The sequence below is a fragment of the Oryzias latipes genome, chromosome 8 (genome assembly GCF_002234675.1).
Source record: "Oryzias latipes chromosome 8, ASM223467v1".
NCBI classification, from domain to species: Eukaryota; Metazoa; Chordata; class Actinopteri; order Beloniformes; family Adrianichthyidae; genus Oryzias; species Oryzias latipes.
Window position 1 is genome coordinate 22361244 of NC_019866.2, and position 12922 is coordinate 22374165.

The 12922-nt window shown below is 40.4% G+C and overlaps 1 protein-coding gene across 1 annotated transcript; it reads right to left on the reverse strand.

The window, feature by feature from the left end:
* Positions 1-1030: 1030 nt before the first annotated feature.
* Positions 1031-12537, reverse strand: LOC101162131. The gene is made up of 4 exons (XM_004071984.4): positions 12231-12537; positions 5035-7290; positions 3393-3469; positions 1031-2970 (listed from the first exon to the last, which is right to left on the reverse strand). The coding sequence occupies exons 2-4, from the start codon at positions 7256-7258 to the stop codon at positions 2869-2871; spliced, it is 2403 nt and encodes an 800-aa protein (XP_004072032.1). The 5' UTR covers positions 7259-7290; positions 12231-12537; the 3' UTR covers positions 1031-2868.
* Positions 12538-12922: the final 385 nt, after the last annotated feature.

Here is a 12922-nt window from a genome sequence, read left to right on the forward strand (position 1 = left end):
AAAAACCATCAAGCGCTACAAAGAAACTGGCTCACATGCGGACCGCCCAGGAAAGGAAGACCAAGAGTCAGCTCTGCTGCAGAGGATAAGTTCATCCGAGTCAGCAGCCTCAGAAATGGCAGGTTAACAGCAGCTCAGGTTAGAGAGCAGGTCAATGACACACAGAGTTCTAGCAGCAGACACATCTCTACAACAACTGTTCAAAGGAGACTGTGTGAATCAGGCCTTCATGCTAGAATATCTGCTAGGAAACCACTGCTAAAGAAAGGCAACAAGCAGAAGAGACTTGTTGAACACAAGGAATGGACATTAAACCAGAGGAAATCTGGGCTTTGGTCTGTTGAGTCCAAATTGGAGATCTTTTGCTCTTTGTGTGACACAGAAAAGGTGACAGATGGACTCTACATGCCTGGTTCCCTCTGTGAAGCATGGAAGAAGAGGTGTGTTGGTGTGATGGTGCTTTTGGTGACACTGTTGGGGATTTATTCCAAATTGAAGGCATACTGAACAAGCATGGCCACCACAGCATGCTATTCCATCCGGTTTGCGTTTAGTTGGACCATCATTTATTTTTCAACAGGACAATGACCCCAAACACACCTCCAGGCTGTGTGAGGGGCTATTTGACCAAGAAGGAGAGTGATGGGGTGCTGTGCCAGATGACCTGGCCTCCACAGTCACCGGACCTGGACCCAATGGAGATGATTTAGGGTGAGCTGGACCGCAGAGTGAAGGCAAAACGGCCAACAAGTGCTAAGCATCTCTGGGAACTCCTTCAAGACTGTTGGAAGACCATTTCAGGTGACTACCTCTGGAAGCTCATCAAGAGAATGCCAAGAGTGTGCAAAGCAATAATCAAAGCAAAAGGTGGCTACTTTGAAGAACCTAGAATATGACACATTTTCAGTTGTTTCACACTTTTTTGTTATGTATATAATTCCACATGGGTTGATTCACAGTTTTGATGTGTTCAGTGTGACTCTACAATTTTCATAGTCATGAAAATAAAAAAAAACTCTGAATGAGAAAAAAAAAAGTATTTTCACATATATTTAAAATAAGAAGTTCACTGGTACTCCCAGTGCAGGTGGAAGGTGACTCTGTTAAGGTCCGCCTTCAAAGTATTTCTGTCATAAACTATTTTAAAGGAAATTTTAAAGCTACATCCAGGATTTTAGAGAAACTTTCAGACTTGGTTAATCTAATTATATCCAAGTTTGATACTTTTCATGTACTTTTTAAGATTTAAATGTAAACTAATAATCCAATTTTTTTTTGGAACAAAATGTACTAACAATTCACAGTTACATCAGTTCTTTAATTTGTTAAAAAATAGAATTTTACAGTCACTTATTCTGAAAGATGGTCGTTTTTAGGAGACGAGTTTTGTCTGTAATGTTGATCATAGAAACACTTCACCTGTGAGAGACAGAAAAAAAGAGGATTCCAGGAAATGACGTTGTTTGATTTTTAAACAATTTATTTATATCATGGAGCAGAAAATAATGATGTATCTCTTACAAACAAACAAGAATTCTGTTCCTCTCAGACTTTTTGGTTCTCCTTTGAGAAGCTCTTTTTCCACCACTGGTTATCTGTATAAAAGACTACTGTCCGCATCCTTAAACAGTCAGATTGGCACTTCTCCACTATGACCAAAGAGCTGTCAAAGGACACCAGGGACAAGATTGTAGACCGGAACAAGACTGGGATGAACCCATCTACTATAAAATAGCAGCTTGATGAGGAGAGATCAACTGTTGGAGCAATTATTAGAAAAATAGTTAATGAAAAATATACCTAACAGCGGTTACTATAGTAACACACGACATCATGGATTCAAATCCTGCAGAGCTCCAAAGGTTCCCCTGCAAGCCAATACATGTTTAGAGCCATCGAAAGTTCTCCTGAGACCATTTGGATGATCCAGAGGAGGGTTGGGGAAGGTCATGTTTTCAGATGATGGGGAGGGGAAACAATGCTGAAGAACACCAAACCCACTATGAAGCATGGGGGTGGAAACATCATGTTTAGGGATACTTTTAAAGAGGACAGGGTGACTGATTTGTTTCAATCAGCAAAATCGTTAGCTGGCGGATCGGATGGGGCCATGGATGGTGAGATATGGGTCAAAAAACTTCCATCAGTGAGAACATTGAGGATGAAAAATGTCTGGCTCTTCCAGCATGACACTGGTGCCAAACACATCGTCATGGCAACAAAGTGGTGGCCACATAAAAACCTTTGAATGTTTTGGAGTGGTCTCTGAATCCCAAGTCTAAAGGAACAAGTGAAGGGAGTTGAAAGTCCATGTTTTCCAGCAATGACCTAAAAACTTGACAGCTCTTGAGGAGATCTGCATGGAACAATGGACCAAAATAGCAGCTACTGTGCAAACCTGGCGGAGACCTACAGAAAACATTTACCAAATATTTATTTTCTGCTCTGTTATATAAATAAAAAAAATCAAATTATGTGATTTCCTGGATTCTTTGTTTACATGATGTCTCTCACAGTTGAAGTGTATCTCTGATGTACATCACAGACCAAACTCAGCTTTGTAAGTGGAACAACATGCAGACAGGATGAACCACAAATTCTGTTTTGACTCAGTGTGGGAACATTTATTACTAATGATGATTGTTAGTTACTGTGAACACTGACTTGTAAAAATCTCAGGTACAGATGACATGTATCATCGAATGGATGTAAACAAAATAGTTATTGTTGCTTTAAAAGATGGCTCTAATGGATAAAAAAGGAAACTTAATCTGGATAAAAGCAGAGAGGAAAGGTACAGATTACAGCTCATATTGTTGCTCTGATGTTGCATGGAACCTGTATTGTGACTTTTATTTCCTTCACAAGTCACTTTTTTTCACTTTTCACTGTCTGGCCGTTGATTTGGCCGGACTCCCAGCGCTGCCACAGAGAAGCCTTCTGACTCCCCGCTCTGTGAACCTTTGACTCCTGCAGACACAGAAAAAGACGGGATTTAGAGCAGGAGATTAGCTCCGGATTCTTGATCCTCTCACTTTGACACAGAATCATTGCTTATCCAAGAAGTGCTAAAAGAACAAGTTTTATCCATGTCTTCCTCTGGATGTTTTTTGACAAACATACAAAATATTACACTTATGTCTGTGGATGTTTGACCAAAGGATTACACATAATCTGTTCTTCAGTTCTCCACCCATCATAGGAACAAGTTAACCTTTTTGCTATACTAGGCACTTTAACATTGGTAGTTGGGTCATCTAGACCCACTAGTGCGCTAAACCTTTTTTCTTCAATGATTTGTGAACCTCACTGGTGTCCATGGATTACATGAAATCTCTCCACCTTTATCCACCTTTGTCATGGTAGACAACAATGCTACAGTGGGGTATCACCTGTGGATGGTCAGATTTCTTCTGAGATGGTGGGGGCCAGACCCGTTCCAGTTTCCCCCATGACTTTTGCCTCTCACCTAAAAGGAAAAGTAAAACATCAGAATTCAACAAGAAAGCTTTAAGTATGAAGGAATGACTGGGTTTCTCAGGGAGCTCAACTCCTAATGTTTTGCTACAATCATGTCAGTGACTAAATGTTTTCTTAGATGTACAGTAAAACATGCAAATACGCCCATATGATCCTTTTAAAGCTTTAGCTACAGTTTTTTAAAGCTGATACTAGCCTTAGCTCTTGGAAAAAATGCTAGTTGAAGAATTTGCCACTGGCAGTGACTGTTTAGGAGTCTTGGACTGAGTGAGTGTGATGTCATCCATAGAAAATGGTTTACCTCTAGCTTAAACAAAATTAGGTTTATTCAGTCGCCACCCCCCCCCCCCCCCAAAAAAAAAAAAAAAAAAACCCACAGAAAAACAGACGTCGCCAGGTTGGAACCATAGAAGAACCAAGAAGAACTCCCTGTTGGTAGAGGGCACTCAGTCCAGTTCTTATATATAGTCAGTGGTGTTGATAAAGAGTATTTAAGAAAAAGTCTTATGTTTGGATCCTGCTTGAAGAGTTTGCACATTATTTATTTACTGTTAATAATTAATCATTAATTAATTTACATGAAGTTTTAATTTTTGTGTTTTCTTTTTAGTTTTCATGGGAGTCTCACACATCAGTTTTTAAAAATTTCCCTTTTAAAAGGTTAGAAATAATATTTCACGAGTAGTCGATGCATTAAAATTACTGATATCTGACTGGAAACACGATTTAAAATACATACATTCCTGATGTGTCACCAAAGACTTAATTATAGCAATTTAAATCCAAGAATGACAAAAAATGTGAATAAAACAGTTGTCTGTAATCAACTTTTTCTTAAAAATACAATGTTGTGTTTTCAACTATAAACTTTGGTTGCTTGTTGAGCAGCAACTCCAAATCAACACATTTAAATCAAACAGGTTCTTAAAATAATAATAATAATAATAATAAAGTTTGAAAAATCATGATTTTATTACAAACCTCTCTGTGAAACCTCAATTTGATCTGCTTTACGGTCTTTTTCTGACTTTATTTTAACCATCTTAATCAGTTTGAGTCAAAACACTTTCATGAACTACGTGTTGCTTAAGTAAAAACCACAGAAGAGAAGAACTTGTTTCATAAAAAAACCTGTTTCTGCACTTGCTGACTCGGACAGGCAGTTAGAATGATGTAACTCGGGGTGACGGGAATAACACTAAATTCACAGTGAGACTTCTCTTGGCTAACAGTGTGATGCTAATGTAGAATGGCATTTGTCTAAAGCCACAGTCTGAGCTCCAGAAGATACAGAATGGATGAAGATCTGACTTAGGTATTTATGTCGTTTTATCCTCAGGGTTCTTGTCATTTATCACATATTTTTATTGATGATATGGGAACATTTTAAAGCTAAAGAACAGTTTTAATTATTTTACGTAACTGTTATATATTGTACTATACTCATTCTAGGTTATTTGCAGGATTAAAAGATTATTATTTGATCACTTTTTGCTAAATGTGAAAGTCTAACGAGCAATGTGATTTAGTTCAAAAGACCACATGGAGACGAACCTGAACTGTGTGACTTTGCGCTGAGGGACTTTCCTTCCTCCTCACTATTCTGCCTGTCCTCTCCATACAAAGTGCATCTCTGTCTTCTCAGCTCCTCTTCCCTCTCCTTGGCTTCCCGGATGTCTTTCTCCACTTCAGGTTGCAGAGCCAGAGCGGGGCGCAGCTTAAAGAAGGGGTTGTGTTTGAGGAGAGATCCTGGATTTCCCTCCAGGGGTTTGCCTCTGGCCTCCAAAGCCATCTTGGTAGATTCACTGCATATGGAGTCCATGCTTCTGTGCAGGCGCAGAGGCTTGTCTTGTGTGGGGTAGGGGGATAACCGGGTTTTATCTTGAAGTCCTCCAGTTGGGCTTCTTAACCTGATGCTTTCAAGGCTTTTTTCCTCTGCAGGACTTTGCAGCCTGAGGGAATGAGTCCTGGCGATGGAGGGGCAACTCTGCAGAGAAAACCTCTCAAGGCTTCGCGTGCGCTCGAGGACAGACGGGTAACCCTGCCCCTTCACCACCGTGGCACGTGGTTTCCGGTTTCTTGTGGGACCTTCGGTGTTGTCTTGCTGGAAAGCTTCAAAAATAAGTTTTGTCTCCTTCAACTGACGAGCCTCCCCTTTGCTGTACCCCCCTGGGATCTTTCCTATGTTGACCAGTGCTATTTCCCTCTGAATGTCCTGTTTTATCTCCTTCTGCATCCTTTTTTCAGAGAACTGCCACTGACTAGTATGACTAGAGCAAGCACTGTGAAGGAGGGACTCCAGAGAAACGTCGGTTTTAAAGGGAATTTCCAGCACATCTGGATCACCTGCAAGATTGAAAACCCCCCCAGCTCGCTGCAGGTTCTGCGTCCCTTGGGCCACCTCGTGGATTTGCTTCTCTATTGTGGTCACCACTGCTGAAAACCTGTGTCCAGTAAAGGGCAGCTCTTTACAGGCTGGGTTAGTAAATAAATCAGAAGGTAAGGGGCAGTCATCTTCAGAGTCGCTGTCTTTTGTGGTGACCTTCTGGTGTTCTGGCTGCCCAAGAATTGTGGATGAAGATGTCCTCCCTTCAATGTGAGTTTGATCCTCCTCTGTCTTTTCGTTTCCGGTGCTCTCAGTCAAGTTTCTCCTTGTTTTGTCCTGTTTGCCATCACCATCGCTCGTATTGCCTCTTCCTAAACATTCTTCGCCATCAGTTTCCCCTTCTTCCTCACCTCTCGCTCCTTTCAGGATCTGCTGGTGGGTATCGAGGTTCTCATCGTGTCGCAGTTGGACCATTTGCAAGCGCTGCAACAGTTGCTCTCCTTGTTGGATGTCAGATATTCTTCGGCTTCCATCTACTTGTTCTACCATTTCTTCCGAATCTATGGAAAGAGAAAGTTGTTTTTCACTGGTAATGCTGTCTTTTCTGACCCAGTCAGACTCGGTTTGACTGTAATCCCAAGATCTGCGGTCAACATGTCCTCCTCTGTCATTGGATGCAGCCTGATCAGACACCTGTGGCTGATTGGCTGCTGCTTTTATCGTGTTTTCCTCAAATGTAGGTGATGAGGGATTTGTTTTCTCAATGCCACTATCTAAATGATCTCCAGATAGCTGGACGCTTCTCTCCTCAGAACAATCAAAAACCTGGATTCTATCATTTTCCAAGGTTTCTGGTGGAAACATTTCTCTTTCAGCATCGATCTCGCACTGTAGTGGCTCCTCAGCGTTCAGCGTTGCAAAATCGTTAGCTGGCGGATCAGATTCTATGTCTCCGCTTTTGTAATCCAGACAGTGGGTCACAGTTTCATCATGGCCTGATCCTTTCAGAGCTGTTCCGTCCATGCCTGTTGGGTCTTGGTGAGATGGTGTAAAATCCTTCTCAGTGAGCAGTGTGACGCTTTCCTTAGACTCCTTAGAAGGCTGCACTGTACTTGCTGTTACCTCATCCAGCTCTTTCCGTGTTGTCGTTAAGTGCTTCTCACCACGGTGCCGGTCTAAGCCGCTTGGATTAGCCTCAGCATCTGTGGGGTCAGCTTCTCCATGGGGAAGGGTCACGCTAAAGCGGTCGGCTGTCGTCTCTTTGCCTCCCTCTGCTGGCAGCTCCTGGCCGCTTAGAGGAGGGGGTGGATTCACAAAGACATTATAGGCACCTTCGTCATCCATGACATTGAAGTACTTTGTTCTTGGGGCAGGAGCAGCTGGAGACACTTTGGGCTGCACCTTCAGCTTGGTGTCAAAGATTTCTGCTAAACTCTCTGATTCCTCGTCCATGTTGTTGTTTTTACCCTCAAGCCTCCATTATACTGAAACAAAAAAAGAGTCAAGATGACAGAGCTTTAAAGGAAACAAGCACTAACATTAGATGACGGCACAAACTATTAACGCCTTCTCAAATAACAAAAAAGAAGATATAAGCGCTGAATTTGAATTGAACACTTTAAATTTAATTGGCTGAGATTTGGCATCACATTTGCTGTTCAGCTACGATCAAAACATGGAAAGTGAGGATAAATAACTGTCTCAGACCTCTACCCGAGGCATAGACATGTTTAATAGAGATATTTCTCATAATACCTCTTGGGAGTTTTTTAAATATGTTTTGGCTTTAGGGCTATTTTCAGTGTTTTGCAGGGGCAGAGGTAAGATGGGGCAAGAGGACAGTCCCTCCCCCCGCCAAAAAACTTTGCCTCTCCACTTGCCCCCCCATCTTTGAGCCAAAATTGGTATCATTATATAGATATAGATAAAAAAAACATCAATACAACCTTGTTTAAAATTTTCAACACAGCAATAACAAAAAAATAACATTAAATTAGTAATAGACTAAATTAGAATGGTATGTTCTCATTTACCCCCCTTCTAAAGTCTTCTGCCTCCCCCCCCTGCCATACGTTCAAATGTGAATACTTTATGGGTTTCTTTATAGCACTTCTGTAAAAGTAGAGATGGAGTAAACCTTGAAGACGAGGTTAAGATCAAGTTTGTCAATGTACTGCTCGTACCTGTTTGAACAAACCTCAACTGAGGATAAGCTGTTATGAGCCGCAGAGAGTTTAAAAACGGATTTGTTCACAAAACAAATAGACAAATCTTTAGTCTTTTCGCTTGCCATATTTTGAGGTAAGGGAATTTATTTTCCATAAAAAATAGCAAACTTTTAATAATAATGCAATGGTCAGCATTGTAGTGTAGTGGTTAGCACTATTGCCTCACTGTGAAATGGTCCTGGTTTGAATCCCAGCTGGCTCCTTTCTACATAGAGTTTGCATGTTCTCCCTGTGCATGTATGGGTTGTGTCCGGGCACCCCAGCTTTTTTCCACTGTCCATAAATGTGTTGCATTGGTTAATCATTGGCTCTAAATTGGCCCAAGGTGTGCATGTAAGTGTGTGGCACAGCAACAGACTGGCGACCTGTCTAGGTGGGCTTCCCTTTGCGCAAGTATAGGCTCCAGCAACCCTTTGACCCTGAAAGGGATTCAGCAAGAATGAAGAATGAAGATATTCGTGTATTCTTTGGATTATTCATTGCTTTTGAAACTAATTAACTGGAATCTTTGTTATTGTTTTTTGTCAAAAGCCAATAATATTCCCTGAGAACAGGGACACAATTTAGGGCTGTGAAATGAACCACATCTGAAGACTTTTTCTGAAACAATATTCATTTATGTAAGGTTAATTCTTTAAAATGAAACAAGTGAAGATAGGATATTATAAATTATTTCCTGTCCCATTTGTAAAAGTACTGTAGACATCTCTCTGGACGTGTTGGGTTGGACTCTATTCACACAATCAAAAGTTTTCCAAAATAGGTTTGTAGACTTTTAAAGAAGGAGAGGGTGCAGAAACCAGACCTGGGATGGTCATCCTTGGTCCTCAAGAGACCAGGACTGGCCCGCTTTAGTTTATCTTGGGACACAGAATGGTATGCACTTGGTCAGGGCTGGCCAATCCTGGTCCTCATGAGAAACAAGCCTGCCTGTATTCCAGATCTTCTTGCCCAGTGTGCTGCTAATTAGCTGACTCAGTAGATTCCACATCCTGGTTTACTGAACACACCCGGTTTAGGTGGTCAGCATGAAGCAGTCCAGGAAAACCTGAACAACAGGCAGGGCTTTGACTCTTGAGGACCAGGGTTGACCAGCCCTGATTCAGACTGCCTGTTCTCCAGTGATAATGATGGACGCTTCATTCAAAAAAACCTTTTAAACTGAGCTGTTTAATTTTTACCAGATTAGTTTCTTCTTCATTTGTCGATTGTTGAAGCTCATCTGAACTCTAGTGCAGACCAAACAACACAACCATGTGGAGTAAAATCCTACTTAGAGGAGGTCACCTGATCTACTTTTCATACAGCTGCAGTAGCTCAACAATTAAGTCTTAAGGCTTTTCCTTTTTTCTTTGGCAGCTCTGGTGCAAGTCTTTAGTGAACTCTGGTGTTCCGGGAAATGTATCACTGTCAAATTAACCTTAGTGTGGTTTCCAAACATCTGTGATATTAAACTCCAGACATGTAGGGCTGTCTATCAGCAGATTACCAACAGAGGTAGAACCATGCAGCAAATAAAGCTTAAGCAAAAGGACATAGAATTGCACCTTAAGGAGCTTAACTAATTCACTTGACCCTCCTTTCAGGGAACATTCGTTTTTATAGTTTGAGACTAGCAAAAATGAAACAATTAGGTTTGACCACCATGAAATATGTGATGATATCTGATATTTTTGGCTTAAAGAGTGAAGGTTTTGACATTTTTTAAATAAACCGTGTGAACACAGTCAACATATGATTATGGAAATAAAAAAAAAGATGATAGAATCACAAAAAGGCTGAAAAGCACCCCAAAGCTAATGAGACATGGCGATGATTGAAAGGCCTTTGTTGTAATGGTTACCCCCTAATAGCCAAAGCAGTGTTATGTCAGATTCAACTGCTTCCTGTTTAAATTAGTCTGACAATTCCCACTGGGGATGTCATGCACGTATGCCAAATGACTCGCTCCAAATGAGCGCTCAAATTAGACTGGAGTTCTTTTTTCCCAGCATCTCTGAGTCAATCTGCAGAGATACAGCTGGAGAAACACAGGAAACAGGGCTTTCAGTTCCGAAAAAAAAAAAAAAGACAGTTATGTCATCATTGTTTGAGCAAATGTAGCAACACAGACACTGAGAAGTTAACTCTGGAGGTGAGGAATTTAAAAAACGTAACAAAACAAAAACATCCCTTTTATGATATCTTCAAAAGTAGAAATGAAGGCAATAAAATACTGGAAGATGACCCTCTGGTCCAACTACAGTCCTGATACCATGGGTGTATTTTAAAGTTGTTTCTTAAAGACCCACTCCAAAGAAAACTGTGTTTTTGGTGTTCTTGTAGCATTTTTCTCACGATGGAGGACAGATATAAAATAACTCAAGATTAAAACTGCATTTCTGAATATTTCTTCATTCAAATTGGGTCAAATCAGGAGCAAATAAACATCTGCCGTTTGAAAACCCTCTCAGTTGTGATGCAGTAACGGATGAGTCCACTTGTAGACATATATCCATGTACGTCTTTGTTTTCCTGTACAGCTGCATAGCTCCGACATTGCTCGCTGTTTTTGTTGCACCGCTAATGCTATCTTGGGGTTGTGAGGGGCTGAAACCAGTATAAACCAAAGGAAAATGGGATATTAGTGGAGAGTTACTTAGGGGCCAACAGTCCCACTCACAACTCAGTGGCAAATTTATGATGAACTCCTGCCGCTCTGCAGAAACAGTCCCAGACAAAGACATTTATTTTTTATTTTTTCTAGCATGTGTTTTTGGTTGTGTTAAACTAAACGTTCATACAAGTAAACACTTGGACCCTTTTTCCACTTTAAAACACGACAATTGTTGCTTCATATTTTTCTCATTGTTTGCTACATTCTAACTCTGCTTCTGTCAGCTACGGTGGTCACTTTGGTTCAGTTGTTCCACTCCGGGAAGGGATTGTATTCAGACTGAGTAATCTCAGAGCGAGTCGAAGGCCAGTCCGATTGGAAACGAACCAAGACCACCTCGAAGGATGGGTCTAAAAGCAGTTCCTAGTCACGAACAACGGTGCGCTTGGGTGTATTCAGACTGAAAATTTTTTCTGGATTATCGGGGGTTAAGAACTCTGGACCAAATGTGTCCAGTCTTATTACACCATTATTATTATTATTTTTTAATTAGAGTGCGCTTTATAATCCAGAGCGCCTTATATATGGATTCATTCTAGTTGTATTTATGTATGTCGTAGTGATTTTGAGAGATAAACGGCGCTCTGTCAAAATGTTTGGTTGGGTATTATTGTGAATACGCTGATGCAGCTAACGTGTAGCGGTGACAGACTGTCTTTTATGTGTTTCTAACAGGTTAGTCACAATGATGTTATTCTTTAAGCAATATCAGTCTCTTTTTAATCTACCGCAGCTACCGCTGCACACACAAACCTTTCACCAGAGGCCTTAAAAACATGTGTATCTGTGGACTTTCACTGCACACTCCTGCTGTCAAATCTGCTGATAAGGGGAAAGAGTAATCGGCTTTCCTCTGTCAAGTTTGACACGTGCTCAGTTCAGAATGGGGCAGCTTGACTGGCATGCAACTCTCATTAAACCAACAGTTTGAGAAAAAAAAAGCGAGTTATGAGTCAATGGTTACCTTTCATACATCTTAAATTCAGGCTTTTTAAGCAAACTAACCCTTGACACCATGTAATCACAGTGACAGGTGGTTATTACCAAACCTGAATGCCCTCTAATTTTCAGTTGGTGCCTTTTTATTGCCTGATAAAAATCTGCTTCACTCAGCTGCATCTTGAAATCTATATTTACTGTTGCATTATGAGTCTTATAGGCAGTTTGGGATTAACAACAGAGGCAGAATCACACAGCACATAAAGCTAAAGCAACAGGACAGATTAATACACCTTAAGGAGCTTAACTAATTCACTTGAGCCTCCTTTCAGGTAACATTCATTTTTCATGGTTAGATATGGACCTAAATGGAACATTGGAAAAGCTTTAACCAACATGAGATAAGAGATGATTATCGTAGTGCAAGGAGAGGATGCTTTAACATGTATAAAAGGATTTCAAACCCATTCCCTTATAGTATTATTAATAGCGATGGAAATACAATGTATTGCAGTTTTCAAAACCCTATCATAAACCTAACACTTAGGAAAAGTAAATAAAAGGTTTATGCATCATAGAAGCATTAACAGAAAGGACCCACCTGACAGAGCTGCAGTCGTCGTCTGCGTGAACCCACGGCGGAAATATGAAGCATCAAGCTGATCTGCTTACTATCTGTATCCTCCTGGGTCATGTGAACAAACAAAATCCTCCTCTTTGAGAAGCAGAGGACGATTTACTGCCAGTGGAAAACACAACGGAGCACGCAACTCAAATATAATGAAAAACTGGAAACCGAGCCTTTATTCTAAAATAGGCAGTTGATGTCTGTATGGGGTGCCGTTTGTAAAGTGACACAGTCAAATATTACCTGCAATATTTTGGGTTATTTCTATGTAAAATAAATAAATAAAACAGGTTTCATTTTTCAAATGCACATTATCACCTTTTAATTGATGTTTTTGTAAATGTTGAATTTACTAACCAAATATTTACTTAGCAAGCTTACTATTTAACCCTAAACAGTACACCTGGGGTCCAAGCAGACCCCAGCACTACATTGTTTGCATTTTTTTGATGTGTATGTAAATATTTTTCTCTGGTATTTTAGGTAGTTTTTACACATCAAGTTGTCATCCTGCATACCAAATACTATTGCTTTCCTGTGTTTCATTATTATTTTATTACAATTTTTTTATTTGGGGTCCAAGCGGACCCCATCCAAACTGCTAAATAATCTTATATTTCTGGATGTTATATTTCTCACTTTTGTCAACTTTTTTAGTTTTTTTT